The sequence below is a fragment of the Artemia franciscana genome, chromosome 1 (assembly GCF_032884065.1).
Source record: "Artemia franciscana chromosome 1, ASM3288406v1, whole genome shotgun sequence".
NCBI classification, from domain to species: Eukaryota; Metazoa; Arthropoda; class Branchiopoda; order Anostraca; family Artemiidae; genus Artemia; species Artemia franciscana.
The window spans coordinates 4,621,179-4,645,256 of NC_088863.1; the positions used below are offsets into that span (position 1 = coordinate 4,621,179).

A 24,078-nucleotide genomic window follows, 5' to 3' on the forward strand; every position below is an offset into this window, starting at 1 on the left:
CATTATTTATTTTTCCGTTTATTTTTTAGTAGTTTATTTATTATATACATTTTTTTTCAGATATTATACAGCCAATATTTTTAGGTTTCAAAAAGTTCAAAGAAATTTAAATTCACTACAAACCCTAACTAATTTCAGAATTTAGGTGAATTTGACTGTGAATGTGTCTTTCGTCAGCTCACAGTGAATTAACCTCACAAGATTTACTATTAGTCACTTAAGTCACTGGATGGCGAGATTTGCTTACTATACAAAAAGAAAACTAAGGAACTCAATAAAAAAAAATTAGACGATGAAGCAAATAATTTATTGCAAATCAATGTATTTACTATACGTGGCAAAAAAGGACATAAACAAACAATGAGGTTTTTCAAAATAACAGAGATTAGAACACAAATAGACACTCCTTTTTCCACGAAAAACATTTTCGGGTATCAAATTCAAAAAGTTTTTTGCACAACCCAATATAATTCACAAGGGATATTATAAGATCTATAGCGAGTATACTCTTCAAAATAAATTAAAAAGACTACATTAAAGAGAAAAAACTACATTTCAAGGAACTACATGACTAGATAAATAACTGGGAACAGGACCAAATATGCTAAAATACAGTTCAAGGTTCCATAGCTAGCAGTAGCTTCGGGAGGAGAGGTGGTGGTAAAAAACCCTTTAAAAGTGAAAATCAAAATCGAGATCCTCTCCATGGCAATTAATCCTACTTTATAAACACACGATATGGTTTGGTATAACATTAGAAAATATTCAATACAGGTTTACAAGAAAACAATCTGTCTTCAGCCCGGATACAGAATTAATATATGTGATGCACCAACAAAACTTAGGCTACTTCGATGGTATCCCCAACCTCCCCCCCCCAACTATGTAATTAATAGAACTTTAATTCTTCTGTGGGTGACATGTGTCCCGAAAGTCACCCCTTGGATCCACCTTTGTAAATGCTTTTGTTTAAACTTCATTTCATACCTCTTAGTTAAATATTGTTCAGATATCCACATTTTAAGGGTACCTTTCCTCCTAAAATACAAAATCGAGCCAATTCTGATTTAAAATTAGTTTCTCTTCTAAATTACTGAAGCATTTTGGTTCTGTAATGAAAGGCGATCGAGTATGTAAATTTCAGGAAATGGAGCGCTGAATAGCCGGAACTTGCATAAACGACTCATAAAAGGCAGAAAAGGATGCTTAAGTATCACATAAATGGCTAATTTTTACAGGCAACGCCCTCCTTTCCCCTAAAATGGGGGTATTAACTTGGAAAACATGCCAGTAGGTTATATAAGTCAATCTAGGGTTAGTAATAGATTGACTCTGTTTTCCAATTTAGTCAAAAATAACTAATCAATTTCGGAATTCAGAATTTCAGAACAACTTTAGATTCAATAAATATTCTCAAAGAAAAAAATGGTCCTATGGTAATAATTTGAAAGCCCACCATAGCTGGGTTTTAACTAGAACTACCAAAATGGAAGTAATTGCGTAAAGATTCCCTCTACTGGTATTCAAAGTTGAGTACATGTCACATCATTACGGGATTTATTCAAGCATTTTTCCCATGAGAAATCAATAATTAACCGATTGCTTAGTTAAATAATTAACAAACTGAGAAACCAATAAACAAATTTAAATTTCCGATAAAAATATATAGCACACCAATAGCTAAAAACCTAAAAAGTGTAAGTTGAAAATTGAAATTTCAAGAGAATTATTTACGTAGTTCTCAAAATCTTAGCTAAAATTAGCTAAAATAGCTAAAAAAAATTAGCTAAACCCTGCAACCGTATTTTCTGCACTCTTACTGGTATTTTATGAACTTATTCAATTAATTATCCAAGTAGTTTTTTACGGAAACCTGAATTAACTAAATGTCAATCGGTGAAAAACTTTGGAGCTTACAGCTTCTAGGTAGCATGCCGAAGGCTTCCCTCTAGCCCCCTCCTCTGGATACGGCTATGAGCATGCCTCTGATATATGAACTAGTCAGCCTTGAGTTCAACTAAGTCCATAAAACAAATAGTAAAGAATCTCACATAAGACTTTTTTGGTTTTGATTTTTGTGCATAAATTAATAGATGTGGTATATAAACCACATGTGTTAAAAATTATGAAGAGTATTTTTTTTTACTCTTCTAAAAAACCTCAATGTATACCCCCACGAGATCAAGATGTAGCCTGAAAGCTAGTGCCCGTCCTTCCCAGTTCAAGTGAGCGTAAATGTGAATAATAACTAACAAACCGCGTGCTAAATGGGGCATATATAGCTTAAAAGATAAGAAAGAAATAAGGGTAAGTTCAAAACAACGCATTAACAGCCCTGCGTTTTAGGCAAAATTGTCGAATATCAATCAACTAGAAAAACGACTAGATAACAGAACAAAGACTAGAAAAAAAGCCGGGGTTTCCAAATAAGCTCTTTCACTGTCACCCAATGAAAACACAAAATGATTAGGAGTCTAAGATGAAAACTTGATGTAGCCATTATTATTTTTTTTTATTTTAATCATTATTATATAATTGTATATATATTATATTATATATATTATATTATATTATACTTTAATTATTATCAATTATTATTATATTATATATTTAAATATTATTATTTAAATATTATTATTATCTTAATTATTATTATTATTTTATTTTTTCAACTTTTTCGTTAAACTGATTCCATAAATGCTTTCAGATTTGGACTCGTTACCAAAAAACTATTTTTCCAATTTTTTTTTTTTACGTGTGATTTTTGAATGGCAAATCAGTGCTTGACAGAAGCCAATGAATAAACAGGACAGTAGCACTTTGATTTTAATCAAATTAAAAAAAAACTGTATTAAGCCTTACCACTCTGCGCTGACAGCACTCATAAACATAGCGAGATAAAAAGAAATAAGACGCAAATGAGAGGACAAGTAAGGAACAAAAACGATTAGTTCAACTTGAGTTACTTGTTTCAAGTAAGATATAAAATGCACAGGAACTAAAAGCATTATGTAGCAGAAAGAGGAGGGTGTTAACCAAAAAATAAATTTAACTGAAATTAACAAAAACATTGAAACTAAATGGGCAATTTTCCCAAAACTACAAAAGATTCACAACCAAATTAAACCTGGAAATTGAAAACTGTTCTTCTGAAAAAGAGAGGCAAACAATTCGCGATTTTTTTTTTTTTTTTCATTTAAACCTTAGTTTGAAACTGATTAACTGTTCGAAACTGTTCGGCCATGGTTAAGTTGTTAATTCAATTTTACAAAAGCCTTTCCCCGTGATTGGGTCTAAAATCGGATTTTTAATTATCACATTTTTACAGCGGCATTTTGGAAATGCCCTAAAAGAGCAGGAATTGAGACCCTTGCTTGACTGCTATACTCTCGTAAAAATAAAACATTTAAAAATCCCTTAAATGAGCAGGAATAAATCCCCCGTTTAACTTCTCAGTCCTCTTAAAAAAAGAAGCAGCATAAGCTTTCAGAAAAGGACACCTGCATGGATGATTTAGAAATGAAGCATACATAATGAAGCATAATAAGTTCCTAGCCCCTCCTAATTGGGTCCAGCATCAGAAACCAAATATCACATTTTCACAGCAGCATTTCGAAGATGCCTTTAATGAGCAGAATTAATGAAAAATATATTCCTTCTAAACAGGGGAATATTAGCTGACAAAATAAACATTTAAGAGATAATGAGTATTAAAAGTGTGATGTTTCCCGAGGGAGGGAGATATTTTCGCCAATACCTACCCTTAAAAAAAAGTCATATTTCCTACAAGTAAAATACATTATCTACTCCAGTCCCCTTCTACCCCTAAAACTTCCTTGTGATATGAACTAGTTTTAAATACAAATTACTATCTTCTTCTTGTTGTACAATTAGTAAGTATGAGTGATGGAGTTTTAAACGAAATTACAAAAAAGTCTTTAAATACTGAACTACACATGCTTGCTTAGCGTAAAGGACGTCTCTCAATGTCTACTGCTATCTTGTTTTCATAAACTAAAAAGAAATATCAACGATTCAGCCGACCTTATTCCTGAGAATCAATGACAAGGGTTAAAACTAAAAATACTCCTTCCCGAATATAATACCCATACCCCACTTATAGTAAGGTACTATAAGCACCAATAGGGCCAAACAGAAAGCAGGTCATCATCGGTTGGGGTGGAAGGATGTCCTAAGGAAAGATTAAAAGGAAGTAGAAACTTCCTGGAAAGGTGTAAAGATGGAGGCTTTGAATAAATTGTGATGGAGAAGGAGCGTGCTTAGCTGTGTTGGCCCCAGGTGGCTTGGTGCTGCGGTGAGCTGTTAGTAGTAGTAGTACCTCACTTATAAGCGACCCAAAATTGATATATGATAAGATTACATTCAATGGTATATGGCTTCATTGTAATTCCCGATATAAAAGGCTTAAATTTCTTGAAATACATTTTTTTTGGCTTAAGAGGGCAAGCAACCTTATTTCTTATTGGAAAATCCTCACCGGGATTAGGAATTATTAAAAATTATTAATGAAACGTATCTCCATTAGATATGATGCTTGGCTTCATTGAAGTACTAACTACCTCCAAATCGGTTTTTATAGCATACGTCTTTTTCACTTAACACTGCAATATAGTAAAAGTATGACTACTGGCTATTCTTTAGCCTGCCACTTGTGGTTTAAAAATTGGAAGTGAAAAAAAAAATCAACTTAGGAACATTAAAATTCTTTTGTTTTCTTTCTTGGTATCAAAATATATATATAGTAATATTATTACTATATAAATAAATATATATATAGTAATAATATTATAGCAATAATATATAGTAATATAAAATATAAAGTAATATTATAGTAATAATAATTACTATATCAATATATATATAGTAAAATAATTACTTGCTATTCTTGAACCTGGAAACTATAGTCTAAAAAACGGAAGGAAAAAAAAAATCAGCTTGAAAACATTGGAATTTTCCGGAACTGGCCAATACGACAATTACTTTAAAAAAAAATCTTCAAGGGTAACTCACGTAAATTCAACCATTTTATCACTTAAAAACAGGAAAGAAACTTGCTATTTGACTGCATGAGGAAACTTTGAAGAATAAAACTTTAGTGATACAGCAGCAACAATAAAAAAGGGGCGGGGCCTTATCTCTTGAAATAAAAAAGTAAAACACAGGAAGTTACTGAAATTCCTCTTGCGCAGTAAAGAAACTAAAAGAAAGCATCGATAGGAAAGGTTAAATTCTCTTCTAATGTTTCTCGTTAAAAATTTTATAGTAACTGAAAGAAATAAAAGCACTGTTAGCGTTTTAGTACAATAGAAATTAATCGGTAATACAGTGAAAGAGCTACCAAAAACAGTATGAAGCTGCCCTATTACCAAAAGAGTACAGTAGATTCAAACGAGATTAAAACATAAAAACTTCCAATTTGAGAAATTCATGACTAGAGAGCGATTTCAATTGTCTACCTTCTTGGACTCCAAGCATAGTCCCTATTATATAGCGGCCGGTATCGCCTTGTTCTAAAAAAGAGAAATGAAAACTATTATTAGAAAGGACATAACGCAACGATTAAAAGTACTTTTTCATTGTTCACGATCCCTACTTTTTTTCACGCTTGTTCGACTGCAAGTCCACGAGACTTGTCAATCAACCAATTTGTAATTATTTTTGTGTTAGCGTAAATGTATGAGCTCTATAAAAAGGGTCGCCTGTCCGAGACTATAGGCGGGTGTGCCTCTCTAAAAGCATATACAGAAGTATTTGAGTTAATCCCGCCGAGTAATAGTTACTCTCGCCAATTACCAACGCCGTAATCTCACATGAAAAACATAGGTTGGTCTACATTCCAAAATTCCAAAAATCTTAATTTAAGGACTAAAATTCCCTGTGCATTCGGTTTATCTAACTGCAAAATTTTCCCAATTTTTCCTGATTTAACCGAAAAATTATACAAAAATTCCCAAATTCGCTAAGAACTATATAACAGAAAGAACAGCATAAAAAGAAACCACTAGATAGTAAACAGTAGCAGAAAGAATAGTATAGAATAAAAAGCATCGAACAGTACACCACTGAAGCCATTCACTATAGGAATAGACCTGCAATTCGCCATGTTTTGTTTGGCACATAATAAGAAGCCTTTTTGACTTTTGTTTCCGAGATAGATTTTGGAATTATGATTTCTAAACCACTGCGATAAATCAACATGTTACAACTGCAAAACGATAAAATACAAAAACACTATATATTCTGAGACAATATTGAGTGACTAGCTTTTACTTCTAATATTAGGATAAAAAAATTACCATTTACGCATATAAGGGAACAATTCTTTTGTTCCCCTTAAGAGTCTCTTCTCCAGAGGCTTTTTTAGTCCAAACGGGATTTAATTTAGCTTAGGAATAAATGTTAAGAGTAGTTTTACCAAATGGAAGTAATCAGTCTATTCAATTACTTGATAAGAAACGAATCATTACAACTGATGAATTTGGTAGCTCTAAAATTCTTTACAATATTTCTTCTATTCGCTGTATCAGCTTAAATGCAGAGGAGGTTTTAGGGGGAGAGGTCACTCGCCCCGTGCGTAGAAATTTTAGAAAATTTTCGCTGTATCAGCTTAAATACAGAGGAGGTTTTAGGGGGGGGAGGTCACTCGCCCCGTGCGTAGAAAAATATAGTGGAGGACCCAATCGGCAGCAAGTATAAGAAAACTTAATACCGAAGTTTTCGTTTTCCCCATATATTCATCCCCATTCTTAACGGCATATTAATAAAAGATAAATAATAATTTTTCAGAGGCTAAGTAAGAAAAGTCACATTTAAGTAAATATAAAATTTTGTTAATAAATGTTTTTTTTTTTTAATTTGGCCTTAAAATTTTCTGGAGAGAGAAAAGGGGGGATAGAATTTGTTTCTGAAGTTTTGTTAAGTTTCAGCTTAAAAAGTTATTAAATTTGAAATTTTATTTTTAAAGCTGAATCTTTTTTAGGAAAGGAACAATAATTCATAGTCAAACTAAAAAGCAGAGCGATTTCAGATTTCCGTTTCAACTTTCACAAAAGCCATTAATAAGACAGGGATAAGCTTGGGCTTGATCTCAAAGTATGTCAGAAAGCATTTTTGTCATTCATCAAAAATATGCTGAATAGTATTTTTTGAAATTTAAAAAGGCTCCTTTTTAAGGGAAGCTAAGATTAAACTGAAGTAAAAGACCTGTGTGTTTTCCATAAATCAAACTCACTAGAATATGAATCTGCAGTTGTTTCTATTAATTTATGTAGCAGGATTCTGAGGACGATTTTTCCACATAAATTTTACGAATAATTTAACCCCTCCCTGCTCTTTACGTCTCTTTTGTTATAACATCCTTTAAAAAAGACTAGAAGAATAATTTGTATATTGGCCGCCAACAAACAGAAGAATAAAATAATGCTTTGTTCTAATGCGAAATTACAGTAATCTGGGAACATCTTTTTCATTTTTTGAGTTAAAAAAATAAAAAAAAATATCCCCTATAAAGTTCGGGATTTATTTCCAGATTTTTCTTGATTTTTTTTTTAAAGAAAGTAGGGCTTATTATCTGAAGGTTCAAAATACGCTAACATACGATGTATAAAATAAATCAAAATGCGAAGATAAATAGATGGTAATCGACAGTCAAGTAGCTTCATTCATAAAATTTAGAGAAATAAACATCAAATATTCTGATAGCCTTTAATTAGAAGGAAACATATTGTAATCAAGACTAATAGAGTCATCAGATATTTTTTCATATTTTGGAAGAAAGTAAAATAACTTTAGGGGCACTATTGTCTGCAGAGGCGTAGCTAGGGTTTCCGGTTCCCGGGGAAAAAGCACGGTTTTGACTCCATCCCCTCATTGCAGTTATTTCTTCTTTCAAAACATGAAGTACAATTAGGTGTAAGATGACGAGATGTATACAGAAACATTTACTGTTTAGAAGTTAGAGGATATTTAGGATTTGTTTTGGCTAAGAGGTTTTTGGCTACTAAATATGATTAGGTATTAGAAATGTATTGTGAAGATTACACAAGGGTGACAACTTAAATCAGCTTATCTAGAAGCTCTTAGAAGTCTCCCGTTTCTCGCTCATGACAGGTATGGAAGACTTCTCAAGAGTGCAGAGTGGAAGAAGAATGGAATGATGGATGAGGCGTAGATAATGTGGTGGTAAAGTTGAAATTTTACAAGATCAGGGGCCACAGATTTGGCCGCATTAAATAAGTCTCTGTGATTCCTTGAACGACTGCACGGTTTAAAGGAGACACGTGTTGAAGGGAATTTTTTTTTTTGGGGGGGGGGGGTGAATTTAACAAAGGACGAGTAAGAGCATGTTACTGAATCGAGGGTGAGTAGTTGGGGCAAGAAGAAAATAATTGGTGTATAGTGAGTATAGTAAATAATTTCTGAGACCACACTGGCTAATCATGACAACACACAAAATCGGGAAGAAAAGAAGAACGAGGAAAATAAACAGCCAGTGAAAAAATTGAAAATTATACAAATATTTCGGTCGACCTCCGCTTGACCGTCCTCAGTGCAGAATAAACTGATAAATATGTAAAAAAAAAAAACCTTAAAACAAAACACAAAACTAAAACATTTTAGCTTATATTTTAGGAAAAACTCTCCTAGCCTTCGATTACGCAGATGATTTGAGCATTTTAGATGAACATGTTAGCAAAATTAGCACATTGTTGAGGGTTTTAGGGTTCAGAGTTCAAAATCAGATTTGATAATTAATGTTAAGAAGACTTAATCGCTTAGACTAAGAATAAATGAAGGCAATAAGGTGATGTTAGGAAGCAATAAGACAAATCAAGTGGATAGCCCAACTTACCTGGGTAGGATTATTAGAAAAGATGGTGGACGCAGCGAAGCTTTAAAAAGTAGAATAGCCGAGGCCCAGCGTGTTTTTTATGGTTGAAAAAAGTTTGGAAGTCTGGGAACTAAAATTAGAATATTGGAAGTTACAATAATGACACAGGTCAAGTACGGTTCCCAAATGTCAATGCTTCGAAAGGAAGATGAAGGTTTATTAAATATTTTCCATAGGAACTGTCTAAGGATAGTTCTAGGCATCCGTTTGAATAACTGGAAGAAACTGCATGAAAAATGTGGTTCTATCCCAATTTCAAGGGCTATAAAGAAAGAAAGGCTGAGATGGCTAGGACACGCTCTGAGGATGAATCCATCTTAGCCATCCATCAGGAGTCAAACAAAAAAAGTCCCCGAACGGGTGGGATCATCTAGGGTCGTCCCCCAATGCATGGGAAGAGGGTTCGAATCGGAAGGAATTCGGAATACAAACTGTCAAAGGAATTCAGAATTCAGACTGTCAAAGGAATTCAAAATTCAGACTGTCAAAGGAATTGGGAATTCGGACAGTCAAAGGAATTTGGAACTTCGTGGGAGGGGTAAAGAGTGAAGCATTGAACAGACCTGGGTGGAGGAAGATAGTTTGCAGATGTGTTGGCGTCGAGTGGCTTCATGCTTCAGTGAGTAGTTAGTAGTAGTAGTATTAGCGATTTCCTTTAACAAATCTAATCATTGGTGAAGAAAATTGCTGCAGAATTTGAATTAATCAAAAACTGAAGAAATTGAAGCTAATAAAAAACTGAAGTAATCAAAACTGAAGTAACTGAAGTAATCGAAAACAAAAACTAGCAATGCAGTAAAGCTCGGGATGACTGGTTTCTGCCCTATAGACCTTGAATAAACAATTTATGACTCCTAATATTTCTTACAGTTAATACTATTCTTTAGTGACTTCCTACAAATGTATATAAACAGACAAGTTCAGTAAGCTATAATGATTTCCCCTCATAAGCTTATATATGTGTTTTTTATTTCCTGTCCAATTAATACGTTTGCACGAACTGAAGCCAACAATTTTTTTCGGCTAACATTTTTGTTTCCATGAGCAAGTAGAAAATTACTAGCTAACAAATGAATGGCCGAAAAACGGCTTATATTTTTATTTGTCAACGTCTTACATGCCATCTCAAAATTAATTTCCTCTTTTTACCCAGAGAATTCGTTCTGTATACCCGTACTGTCTCAAAAGTATTAAATTTCGTCAATCTTTCCATTCCAGTTTTTTCTAACTTCTTATTCCTTTCCTACGTCAAAATTTAAAAAAATGCGCCACGGTTGTCGGGTATTCAAGATCCATGGTTTCCGCTTATCACTTTTTCTGAGGGAGATGAAAATACAGGATTTCTTCCTTATTTATATTTTGGATACAAAACCATGGACTCAAAAGAGTAAAACAAATTCCAGTCGACACAGAATTTCATGGAAACAAGAATGTTCAAATATAAAAATATAAATTTGTCAAGATGGATGGTCGCAGTAATGACCTCTGAATGCATTGAGGCGTTTCTGGCGAATGAAAACACCAGAAATTCCTAAGTCCTTCGTAATTTTAACGTTTTCTTTTAAGTATACAGGAAAAATAAATATATTTTTAGGCATCTGTTGCAATTTATTACAATATAAACTCTTGAAAATCGCTCTGAAAATAACTTTCACCCCTATGAAAGTGTGAATCCTCTTAAAGCGTGTGCCGTTTATGACTCCCCTCCCTCCAAGACTGTTTTCCCGAGAGAGAGTCTTTCCGAATATTTAGGTGTCCAATTTCGCCAAAATAATAATCAATTCTGGCTTATTCTGTATATCAAGCTTTGCGGTTCCTTGGCACTAGAAATTAAGAGACACACTCCTCTCTCACCTCGCAACAATGATTTCAAGGATTACAACAACTAACCTTGCATCAAGATCCCTTAAGACGGGAGGAGGCGTAAGGGGTGAAGAGATCCTGGGAAGAGTAGCATATCCTTGCACATGAATATCCATTGTATCAGGGGTCCAACGTCCTAATTCAGTAGCTGATGTGCGGGTCCTATAAAAAAAAGATGATTATTTAATGAAAAGGTTAGACTTATTTTAACTTCATATTGCGTCAATAGCTATAATGAGATAATCACAACGTTAAACTACCCGAATCCAAATATATTGTCGTTGTACTCCGGCCTTCTCTTAAACCCGGGGAAGATTTTGTGGCTTGAAAGACGAAATCCTGTACCAATTCTCATTGAGGAGAGCTTATATCAATTTACAAATTTCAAAATTTCCTGTATTCTTGTACATTCTTTCTCCTATCCATCTTCTCTTTTTTTTATAAATCCTTATCTATTTCGGTTCGAATTATCGACTTTATCCTGATTTACATAGTAGTCGATTCAATTCTGAATTCTTTACGATACAACTAAGCTTGACTGTTATGCCAAAAAATGATATTACCTTTCTAACCTACAACGATACTTGCACGCAGGTTTAGGCAGAGGGACTCCCCAAGATAAATGCAGGATAAATAGATAATAGCAAGATAAATAAAGCTATATCGTAAATGCTTTACGATACAAATGAGCTTGACTGTTGTGCCGAAAAATGATATCACCTTTCTAACCTACAACGAGACTTCCACGCAGGTTCGGGCAGAGGGACTCCCCAAGATAAATGCAGAGGATCCCTTGGAAATGTGGACTCAAGGTAATCTTTTGAGCCCCCTCCCTTTTATACGCAATCCCCTAATACCCCCCTAAAATCCTCAACCTGTGCTACATTTATTACCATGTTCTAAGGACTATAAAGTTTCTTGCAGGTTCAGTAAAAGTAACAGCTTATTCTCTTCCTTTGACTGTACATTCAATTATTTAACCAATTGAAAAGGTGAAATCGAAATGGCAAACAGCCAACAAACAGTCAAATTCAACTAGAGTGTTTTCTTTTTTTATTTATTGTTATGATTTACGACATTATTACCAAAAAGAGCCACAGAGACTACTGTCATATACTTCCGTGTCAAAAGGAGTGCTTTAAGTTCATAGCTTTATTTTTTTTTTTGCATATTTTTTCAAGTCGTGACGGATTTTATATCTGCGATATTATCAAACAGTTCGTGGTAGCGAACTGTAGTAAGGAGCGACCCGGCTCAATAGTAAACGAAAGTGTAAAAAAACAGATTTTTATGTTGATTTAAGAATACAAGTTTCATCAAATTTAGTCTTGCCCATCAAAAGATACGGGCCTGAGAAAATATGCCCTATTTTGGAAAACAGCATCTAAAAGTCATAGAATAATAAAAAAAATCACACCATCGCATTCAGCATATAAAAGAGCCGTACTTTAGAAGTTTCAAGCTCCTATCTACAAAAATATGGAACTTCATATTTTTTGCCGGAAGACCGATCACAGGTGCGTGCTTTTTTTTTTTTTTTTTTTTTTTTTTTTTTTTTTTTTTTTTTTTTTTTTTTTTTTTTTTTTTTTTTTTTTTTTTTTTTTTTAATTATTATTATCAGGGGTGATCGTATCGCCCCAGTGATAGAATATCGCAAGAGGGCTGATTCTAACGGAGATTAAAAGTTCTAGTGTCCTTTTTAAGTGACCAAATAATTGGAGGGCACCAAGGCCCCCCTCCCACGCTTATATTTTCCTGAATTCAACGGATAAAAAATTTGAGATAGCTATTCCGTTCAACATAGTCGAAAAACATAATAACTATGTCTTTAGGGCCGACTTACTCCCCCACAGTCCCGGGGGAGGGCTACAAGTTTCAAACTTTGACCAGTGTTTACATACAGTAATGGTTATTGGGAAGTGTACAGACGTTTTCAGGGGAATTTGTTTGGTTGGGGGAGGTTGAGGGGAGGGAACTACGTGGAAGGATCTTTCCTTGGAGGAATTTGTCATGGGGGAAGAGAAATTCCATTAAGGGGCGCAGGATTTTCTAGTGTTATTTAAAAAAAACAATGAAAAATATTTATGAAAAAGTATTTTCAACTGAAAGTAAGGAGCAGCATTAAAACTTAAAACGAACAGAAAATATTACACACATGAGGGGTTCATCTCCTCCTAAATACCTCGCTCTTTACGCTAAAGTACTTTCAGTAATTTTTACTATTTATTCTACGGCCTTTGTGATTCTGGGGTCACTCTTAAAGAATTGGGACAAAAGTTAAGCTTTAGTGTGAATTTAGTGCGAGGCATTAACAAGGGGGCAAACACCCTCATATACGTAATAAAAATATACGAATATAGAAGTTCGTTACGTAAGTCAATTCATAAGGTACTTAGATTTTTTACCAATAAAGCTTTCGTAAAAAAATCTAAAAGTTTTAGTTGCCTTTTTAAGTAACCAAAAAATTGGAGGGTAGCTAGGCCTAAAATTGTCCGATCAAAACTAAGGGAACGCCATTTAGCAAAAAAAAAAATAATATACTAATTTCGTTATTCATGTGTGGTTTACCAAAATCAAAACATGCATTAATTCAAAAACATTCAGAATTTAAATAAAAAATTTTTTTAACTGCAAGTAAGGAGCGACATTAAAACTTAAAACGAACAGAAATTATTCCGTATATAAAAGGGGCTGTCCCCTCCTCAACTCTTTACGCTTAAGTTTGACTCTTTGTCACAGTTATACTCTTTAAAACAATAAAAAACAATAAAAAAAACTTGTTTTTCTTTATTTAATTACCGAAAAAAAGAGATTACTGTTGTACACCTGTGTGTCGATACCAGTACTTTATTTTCACTCCTTTATTTTTGAAGCACATTTTGTTAAGTTTTGAGATATTTGTTCCGCAATTTATTTTTGTGATGTATCACGCTACTACTTAAGCTTGAGTCAAGGACACCAAATATCTCGACTCTTTTACCCACTGTATATATCCGTGGTCATTCGGTAAAAACTTGAGCAAATAAACTCTCTATGTTTCTATGTTATTACACCGAAGATCAATAAAATGAGAATCGATTCATCTGGCAATAAAAGGGAGGAATCATACAATATACACTTGTTTTCCCTCGTTTTCGTTTAGTAATAAGGTAATTAATGGATTCTCAGAAAAAAAAGCAAAAAACCCCGAGGGCTTTTGCAAGTAACTTTTTCCACAACTATAGCTCACTTAGTTTGACTCTTTGTCACAGTTATACTTTTTAAAACAATAAAAAACAATTAAAAACTTGTTTTTCTTATTTAATATAAGAAAAACAAATTATTTAATTATTAAATAATTATTTAATATTAATTTTAAATTAATATTATTAATTAATTTTAATAATTTAATAATTTTTAATTAATTAATAATTAATTTTAAATTAATTATTTATTAATTAATTTTAAATAAATTAATTTAATAATCTTAATAATATGAAATTAGTACAACAGATACATAATTATTTAAAATATAGTGATTAAGAACCATAAAAAATAACAAAAAAAAGTATTTAATAGTAACATATGAATCAAATACTAACACTTATCATTTTTATCCCTAAAACGAGTCTTCAGTTTGTGGCACTTTATATTAAAAATATATATCAATTTACATTTCAAGTGTCTTGGGATCTCGTACAAATATGATTTATGAAGCTTAAGGCTTATTACTAATTACTCATGGTTGAGCATGTTAATTCTGGCCTTAGTCTTGTTACATGAGCTTGGTGGCTTTCAAACTTAAATTTAACAATCATGTTTCGAGTCAGTTTTCTCTGTAGTTGCACTACTCAGTATTTATTGTCTCCCTGGTGGCACTAACTAATAAAAACAAAAAGTTCCTCATCTTTATATATTTCCTCAACGAAAAATGTTTGTCTACACATATGTAGGCATATTTGTCTACACCCATCTCAGTGTAGTTTGCACAGGCCAATTACTGTTGCTTGGGTTCTCTGTAAAATTTTGAAATAGGCTACAGGGTGGGCCAAAAGTCACCGACCCTTTATTTTTTTCAATATCTTTTTTATTTCTTAATATTTTATATTTTCTCAATATATTTATTTTTTCACATCCTGGAAATCAATTATGGAGAAATTCATTACCGTACAACGTACGGTACATAACGTGATACGGTATACGCACGGTATACGTACGTGATCGAAAATCAATTTCCATCGCCTTGACTTTATGATACTAAAATTTCATGCATATAACTGTTAAAGTAAAAGTTATTTAAAATTAAAATGGGTCAGCGACTTTTGGCCCACCCTGTACTAGTTATTGATGAGATAAACCGAGTGTTTTACACAACCAGCAACCAGTTTGGGTTCAAAAAGGGCAGCAGTAGAGAATGTGTGCACCATTTTATGTGTAATATCCTTATGGAGCGCAATTGATTGAAGAAATCAATTGTTATTGCAGGTTTGGATGTAAGTAAAGCGTTTGACTGTGGTCTTTATGGTCAACATATGATTTAACATTATATGTTGTATGTTATATACGTTACCTTTTATGTTTTATGAATTTCACGGAAATTAAACTTTCTGATGCTTTGCGGTATTAGTGTCCATTTGTTGTTCTGATCGTACATATTTGTGCGTTTCTTATTTGATACTTTTTTTGTTGTTATCACTCCTTTTATTGCTCCACTATGATATTATGTGGTTTTAGTGGGAAATACAGTTCATTCATTCATTCGTACAAAACCGAATGTATATATGTCTCTGTGTGTCCTGTGTGCACTACTACACTATAGATCTGATCGCCAATAAACTTTAAGAAGTTTTTAAGCATACTCATGCAAAAGTTTTAGATATAAAATTTTTTCGCCCCCGCCCTCCTGTCCTCTTAATACTTTTCGCGCTGACTGAAATTACAGACCCCCGAAAACAAATACTTGACACGTGCTTCCGTCCACATTATTCACATTTCCGGACATTATTTATCCAACAACGCCCGGCGGGCAATTTAATTATCCTAGCCTAATTTCTCAAATACTTTTAAATTCAAAAATACGATTGTTATTTTACATGTGTGGAAATTCACCGCTGGGATAATTGTCGGGGAGGAATTTTCAACAGGGGCCTTTCTGAGGGGGAATTTTCCGAGAGAGAGAGAGACGGGGGATTCCTGGGATAGGTTCGGCCGAGGAGTTTTCCGGGATAAGCTGTCCAAACGAGAATTTTTCAAATACTTCGAAATTTAAAAATGCGACCACACTGGGGATTTTCCACAAGATAGAATTTATCGGGGGGAATTTTCAGCAGAGGGTAAGTTTTCTGCAGAAGAGAATTTTCCACAGGAATTTTTCTTGAATTTTCTTTCTTTGGAATCCCATTAACGTGCGGCTGGCAAGCTATTTTTGAGTAAATATCAAGTCGATAACCCAAATTTCGTTTATCTCTGATTAAGGATGCAATAAGGAGAGAAATATCGACATAGGGTTTTCGACGAGCCTTTGGCACCCCTCTTGACGATTGGGTGATAAGATGTCGCTTCTTGCGAATACATTATATTTATTGTATCTTCAAAAGCTGTTTGGTTTTCTCTTTTTTTTTCGTGCTCTACTTTTTCTTCATATGGTTATTAAGTCTTCATAGGATTATCACGCGGGCAAGGGATGCAGTCAGGAGAGAAACATCGACATAGGGTTTTCGACGAGCCTTTGGCACCCCTCTTGACGATTGGGTGATAAGATGTCGCTTCTTGCGAATACATTATATTTATTGTATCTTCAAAAGCTGTTTGGTTTTCTTTTTTTTTCGTGTTCTACTTTTTCTTCATATGGTTATTAAGTCTTCATAGGATTATCACGCGGGCAAGGGATGCAGTCAGGAGAGAAACATCGACATGAGGTTTTCGACGAGCCTTTGGCATCCCTCTTGACGATTGGGTGATAAGATGTCGCTTCTTGTGAATACGTTATATTTATTTTACCTTCAGAAGCTGTTTGGCTTTCTTTTTTTTTCAGTGCGCTACTTTTTCTTCATGGGGTTATTAAGTGGGCTTCTATTAAATTAAATAATTGATACTTACACCAGTATTTTATCTTAGAAAATTGTCTCTGAAACTACATTCTTATTTTTTGCCGTTTTAAACTACAGGGTTTAACTGCTTTAATTTAAATTAAGTTATGTTACACAGACAAACTAGGGAGAGACAGACATACAATGTAAAATATTGTTCGCTGTGTCTTATATTCCCACTAATGCATTCAAAGGAATTTCATCAAATACAAACAATATAAACAAACACCGACTAAAAAGTTGGCTTATTAAAAAAAATAAATAAATAAATAAAAGACAAAAAAAAATCCGGAACTACGACCTACTTTCTAAATTAAGTACAACAAACTTGTCAGACTTGTCACTAATATATGACTTTCCATCTTAAATATTTGCATTCATTAATCATTCATTGATTTGCATTTATTAGTACAATAGAAACATTTTATATTTGCTTTTTCTGGATAACACTAACATCTTAGAAAAGTGTCATAGAAACAACATTCCTTTCTTTTCATCATTTTAAACTGCTTATCCTGCTACATTTCTTTCTGTTATTCTAGTTTCCCCTTATTTGAAATAGCTGTCTTTTCCCCCTCAAGAAATACAAAAGATAAAAGGCTTTTCATGTGTCTTGAATAGTCCGCAACTTTCCCGGTTCTGTCTTATAATAGACTCATAAGCGAACGATTATCGTTGTTCTATTTTTCCCCACTACATAGGTCTTTTATCGCTAAGGTGTTAAGAGTTTCTATGATTCCCCCACCAGGTCGTAAAGTAGTGAACTGATTAGAGATCTAACATGTCTTTCCAAGTTTAGTCAACTGACTGAAGGAAGATAAGCATTCTGTTGTAGCGTTTCTTTTTATTTTCATCTAAGTCGTAGAAAACTTTTTTTTTTTACGTTTTCTAAACTTTTACGACTTTGGATCCTAATTCTGATTACTTTAATTTTAAATTTTTCTGATGCTATAGGGAGAGAATTTTGACTAATTATTTAAATGTGTTTGAATATTTGATTTAATATTTGGATACTATTTTAGGTACTTGTTAATTAAACTGAACACACCCAAGAAGTGAAGGCAGATTAATCCTAATGAAATATAACAAAATATGATGAAAATATAATGCTTCATTAACAAAATTATGGAAACTACGGCAAAGAATCATGGAAAGCAGACCGCGATGAACGCATTATATTAAATACTTAACTTAATCTAACCTAGCCCCTAACCATCTCTATAGGCAAAATATTTAATTAAAATATACCGATATCCTAGTTTTTCTCATTCAAAATAAGCAAATCATAACCAATTGCAGAGAGGCAAACCGGTTTTGTCAGATCTTAAAGAGCGAAATCCTTGAGTGTGGTTCGTATGTTACGTACCCTATGTTACTAATAGAAGTTATGGTACTAAAATAAGTACCCTATGTTATGTCTCTCTTACCAGGTCTCGTTAACTGATTAGAAATGAAGCAAAGCATTTTTTTTTCAATAGCAAGGCTTTCATTAGAAACGTAACAATTCTTTCAACGTATAGGAAGCCAAGTATGGGCATTTTTTTTCTTCTAAATCATACAAATTTCCTTAGCCTTTTCTAAACATTTACATTATTAGGGTATCCCTTTATTGTTTTTTTTCAGATTTGTCAAACTTTCCGTCATTTTCATACTATAGGGATATTATTACAGGAATATAGGGGTATTATTTCGATAGTTTATTTGGTCGCCCTACCAAGTTGTAAAGTAAATAAAAAATAGTTGCCCCCCCCCCAAAAAAAAAAAAACAAATTTTCAACGACATAGCCTCAAACATCATGCTGCACTTTTCTGAGACGTGACAGCTAACAAATGTCGATGCCATTTAAACGGTAGCAGTGTTTTAACGCAACCACGGTTTTCCGCCACCATATGTTTTACGCCATCTTTTAATTCAGGTAGGTCAGAATAGACATAGATATAGACATAGACATAAGAACAGACATAGACATACACATAGAAATATACATAGACACAGATTCAGACGAAAACATACACATAGACATAAACTAACCTAACCTATCTATTCTGACCCAACTAATCCTCTTGATGATGCAAGATTTCCTGGGTGGCGGAAAACATACGGTGGCGGAAAACCGCGGTGGCGTTAAAACACCCAACTCTTTTAAACTAAACACTTGTGTCGGGTTGGCATTTTCCAATTGTGTGATAATATCCATAACACTGAGATCCTAATGACCATCAAGCTGGCGAATCTCTCTACTCACGCAGAACACTGTTCTTTGAGGTGATACGACCACCTACTCCACATCCCACCAAGTTATCCCGCCAATCATTAAGGATTTCAGTTCCTCGGAAAATGGTTGACACTGGCCTTAAGACAGCCCCCGAAATAGATGGACCGATGCGGTAAACCAACACCTCTTCAACCGTAATACCAACACAAATGAAGCCCCATCCTCCTAGCCCCGGCTAAGTCCATTCGGAGAAAACTGACAGTTCCGTCAGCTAGTTCCTTCTAAACCTATTAAATAAGACCATTAAGTCGGACAAAGACAAGTATTTGGAATTCAGAGCAGCCTTTACCAAGCTCAACACTTTTGGAGGGTAAATATGGTGCCAATTTGAGGGTTTAAAATGTAAACTAGGTTTTGATTATAAGAAATAAGAAATCTGACATTCTCTGATCAGGGTTAAGGTTTGTAATTAATAGGAAAAACTTGGCACATGAATTCTAATATTCAAATACCATGTTTTCTTTGTCTTGGCACTTTAATAACATTCCAGTACAATTTTAGCAATGGCTTCAGGTGCATGTCCTGGGGAGCCTGTGGTCACAGCCCCATCCCCCTAAGAACTTAAAGGCTCCTTCAAAAATATACCTCCGTTCCCCCCCCCCCAAAAAAAAAACCGCCTAAACTTTAAACTTTAGAAAACACATCAAAAACATTATATTCATTTCTTTTCCGCTTTTGGGAGCAGGACAAACATTCCGGGTGGAGGTTTCCGTTTATTCATAAAACTTGAAATACACAATTTAAGCCAAGTTTCAATCTGACCAACCGAGTTTAGTTTTTTATTATCTATTCGTTTTGTTTTCTACCAAGTCTTATAAGTTTTAAGAAAATATTCTTTTTCAAATGCAATATCGTTATTTAAGTAGAACATCCATTTTTATGAGGATTAAACAGTAGCATCATCACAAATTGTACTACGAATTGTTTTGACGTGGTAAACAAATAATACACAAAAGAGAAAAACATGAAGCTAAATCACAGGCGAATAAACTGAAAGAGGCAAGTGCTATCCTAGTTTTCGTAAGAAAAGTGGATACAAGGAAAAGAAGAGGAACAGTAAGAACAGTTACAATGAACTTAAACATATCAAACAACCAAAAGAGAAGTGGGTACAAGAAAAAGAAGAGGAACAGTAAGTAACTGTCACAATGAAATAAAAAACATACCAAACAACCAAAAGAGAAGTGGGTACAAGAAAAAGAAGAGGAACAGTAAGTAACAGTCACAATGAAATAAAAACATACCAAACAACCAAAAGAGAAGTGGGTACAAGAAAAAGAAGAGGAACAGTAAGTAACTGTCACAATGAAATAAAAAACATACCAAACAACCAAAAGAGAAGTGGGTACAAGAAAAAGAAGAGGAACAGTAATTAACAGCCACAATAATTTAAAAACATATCGAACAACCAAAAGGAAGTTAGTGGTAGATCCATCCGATCCACCCACTCTCACAACCCACTCCCCACCCTCCCTGACAGGCGTGAGAGCAGCTTACTTTTACATATTTTTAACTTAAATTTATGCAAATCTGTCGAAAAAGAAAGTTAACGGTAACACAAATGTATGTTTCAAAGTTATAAAGTTGGAAACCTAAATTGTAAATAAGTTTCAGTAACTTTGAATAACTTCACAGAAAATTCTATGAATCTTCAAAAAAAAAAAAGAAGCAAAAATTAACACCCGCCCTCCTTCTCTCTCAAAACTCCTGGATATACTGCTGAAGGACATAAATTCGGATTAGATAAGGTACAACAAGAGGCATATGAAGGGAAATGAACCTAAATGAAGCAAAAGTAAATAAAACTAAAGTAAAAGATAGAAGCAAAACTAAGAATCTCTTGATTGACACACCAACAAGAAAATTTTGAGAAAGTTTCTCAGGTGCTGTTGTGCTCATAGTCATATCAAATCCACTAATAAATAATAAATATACTGTTGAGATAACTTCTATGGTTAAATATTTCTTTTGTTCGAAATTTGCACGTACTAATCGCGACTTTGCCCACTCTCGGCAGTTCTGTGGATGTTGCGTGGGTTTTTGGCTTATTTTCTCTTGCGGCTGGACAATGATGTAAGAGTACACCTTCATTCAAGCACTTAGTTTTAGTAGTGTCAGTAAGGAAGCAGTCATTTCCCCATTGGATTATTATATTTCTAAGTACTAGGGAAGGAGGACTAGCTAGGGAGGGACGTAAAAAAAAGAGGAATCCTGTTACGTTCAATTAACTGAAAATGGGAACTGATGATCAACCTCGTCAAAATTCGAATACCTGTCCCCACATAAGGGGAAATCCCCCCAAATTAGTCTTAGTAATCCACCTCAGAAATATAAAACATGAGAATGCACTTTTGTTGGTTTGAACCTCTTCCCCAAACCCCCAGAAAAATAATCTGAAAAGTTTGAAGGATATAATCGATATTATCAAGAGGGTCCTTAACCCTTGTAAGGTGTCAAAAGTTACCAATAGAAAGCAAGTAGAGAGGAAGGAAACAGGAGAAGGGAGAAGATGTATCTCACCAAAAGGGGCTGGCTGTCCTCTGGTACGAAATAAGCCCATCATAGCTTGGGACTGAGAGCCGGTGGAATTCAGGACTCCGCCGCCACTGCCTGTGCAAACAAAAAATAAAAAGCGAACAAAGCAAACAAAATTAAAATAATATGGTGAAAGCAAATGGGTACAATATACCATGCATAATTATAGAACTAATCCTGAGAACCAAGGTGATATTAATAGCACGTTTAAAATCAAATTTACGAGCAATGTACAATTATTTTCATTTTTAGTAAGATATATGAGCTTTATACTTGCCAAATCGAGTAGCCCATTAAACGAAAAACAGAGAAAATGAAAAAGGAGCACATTTAACATTCCAAAACGAAACACGTTGCTGGAAATCAAATTGTGTTACTAAAATATATCAAATAATGCTGAAAAACCAGGATAAGATTTACCTTCTAGTAGACCCTGGGGAAACATTCGCCAGTGCCCCAACCTTTTTTTTGAAATATCAGCATGATTATAGCAAACAAACTACTATTGACTGTTGCACATTAAATCAGATCATTTTAAACGTACGTTTGGTCCTCCACAAGAATATAATGTAGTATTCTGTCAGAAAAAAAGAATATTGAGAGGGACAACATTTTTATCCGAAAAATAGTATTCCCCCGTCATTGCGTAGCAAGTTGTAACAGTTTTTTTTTTTTTTTTTTTTTTTTTTTTTTTTTTTTTTTTTTTTTTTTTTTTTTTTTTTTTTTTTTTTTATCGCAATAGACATTTTGTTTTATCAGAAAATTCGTTTCGTTTTATGTGACTTGAATGGTCCATACCCCTACTGCTGCTTACTTCACAGAAAAAAGCAAGGACTATCACAGAGCCTCTTCCAGAGTTCGGCATTTGCATGAGTCATGAAGGCTAGTCTTCATTTCAGGCATTCACGTCACAAAGTGTGGGTTGGGACAAAAGCTCTGACACCTCTATTTTTTACAATAGTTCTCAATAGAACAAGGCTTCTCAAGGACCGATGTTTCATTTCTTTGCTCCAATAGTTTTTAAATTTCCAAAAACAGAAAACTTGAAATTTTCCGTTAAGAAGCCGAGAAAATTTAAACAGGCCCATCGTTTTATTCCAACAAAACCAGTTCTCAAACAGTTCGTGGTAACGAACTGTAGTAAGGAGCGATCCGGTTCAATAGTAACCAAAACTCTAAAAAATAGAATTTTGATATCAATAGCTACATCAAAAGAATCACATTTTAATGCTGATTTTAAATATATAAGTTTTATCAAGTTTAGTCTTACCCATCAAAGGTTACGAGCCTGAGAAAATTTGCCTTATTTAGGAAAATATGGGAAAACACCCCCTAAAAGTCGTAGGATCTTAACGAAAATGACACCATCAGATTCAGCGTATCAGAGAACCCTACTGTAGAAGTTTCAAGCTCCTATCTACAAAAATGTGGAATTTTGTAATTTTTGCCAGAAGACAAATCACGGGTGCGTGTTTATTTGTTTTTTTTTTCTTTTCCTCAGGGGTCATGGTATCGACCCGGTGGTCCTAGAATGTCGCAAGAGGGCTCATTCTAACGGAAATGAAAAGTTCTAGTGCCCTTTTTAAGTGACTAAAAAAATGGGAGGGCATCTAGGCCCCCTCCCACGCTCATTTGTTTCCCAAAGTCAACGGATCAAAATTTTGAGATAGCCATTTTGTTCAGCATAGTCGAAAACCATAACAACTATGTCTTTGGGGATGATTTACTCCCCCACAGTCCCTGGGGGAGGGGCTGCAAGTTACAAACTTCGACCAGTGTTTACATAGAATAATGGTTATTGGGAAGTGTACAGACGTTTTCAGGGGGATTTTTTTGGTTTTGGGGGTAGGGTTGAGGGGAGGGAGCTATGTGGGAGGATCTTTCCTTGGAGAAATATGTCATGGGGGAAGAAAAATTCAATGAAAAGGGTGCAGGGCGCAGGACGAATCTGGTCACGTTAGAAAAAAATGTCAAATTCAGAGCTTAATATACAATGCTGGGTGTTCGGAGCCTCTCTATTATGGAGTATAATTTGAAAATAACACAACTATACGAGCGATAAAACATATATACCACAACCATAACTCAACTAACGAAAGAGATAAAGAGATAGCAGAGATGCTAAGAGATAACACAACTATAAAGCGAAAACAGGTGAAAACTAAAGGGAAAATAAACGAACTAAGAGGTGGAAGGGGCCCAGAGAAAAAAAAATTCCTTTTCCAATTTTGAGCCTAACTTCCCCAAATGAGTAATAATGTCAGAAGCCCCGAAATACCGAATTATTTTCTTTTTCCTATAAGACCGGGGTAAATGAAACAGAAACTTACAATAGCGGAAATATAATATACACAATTCAGCCAGATCTTGTCTTTTTTTCAGGATAGGTGAAGTACCAGATAGGAAAAGTATTAAATGGTCGCAA

General features: G+C 34.1%; 1 protein-coding gene across 2 annotated transcripts in view; it reads right to left on the reverse strand.

The window, feature by feature from the left end:
- Positions 1-285: 285 nt before the first annotated feature.
- Positions 286-24,078, reverse strand: part of LOC136024740 (tau-tubulin kinase homolog Asator-like) — a 132,122-nt gene continuing 108,329 nt past the window's right edge. The window contains exons 17-19 of one of the 2 annotated variants that reach the window (XM_065700177.1): positions 21,639-21,728; positions 10,802-10,936; positions 286-5,531 (exon numbers count right to left, since the gene is read on the reverse strand). In XM_065700177.1, coding sequence (XP_065556249.1) covers positions 5,474-5,531; positions 10,802-10,936; positions 21,639-21,728 — 283 coding nt within the window. In that variant the 3' untranslated portion in view covers positions 286-5,473. The remainder of the gene's footprint in view (positions 5,532-10,801; positions 10,937-21,638; positions 21,729-24,078) is intronic. The other variant, XM_065700186.1, reaches the window with a different exon arrangement.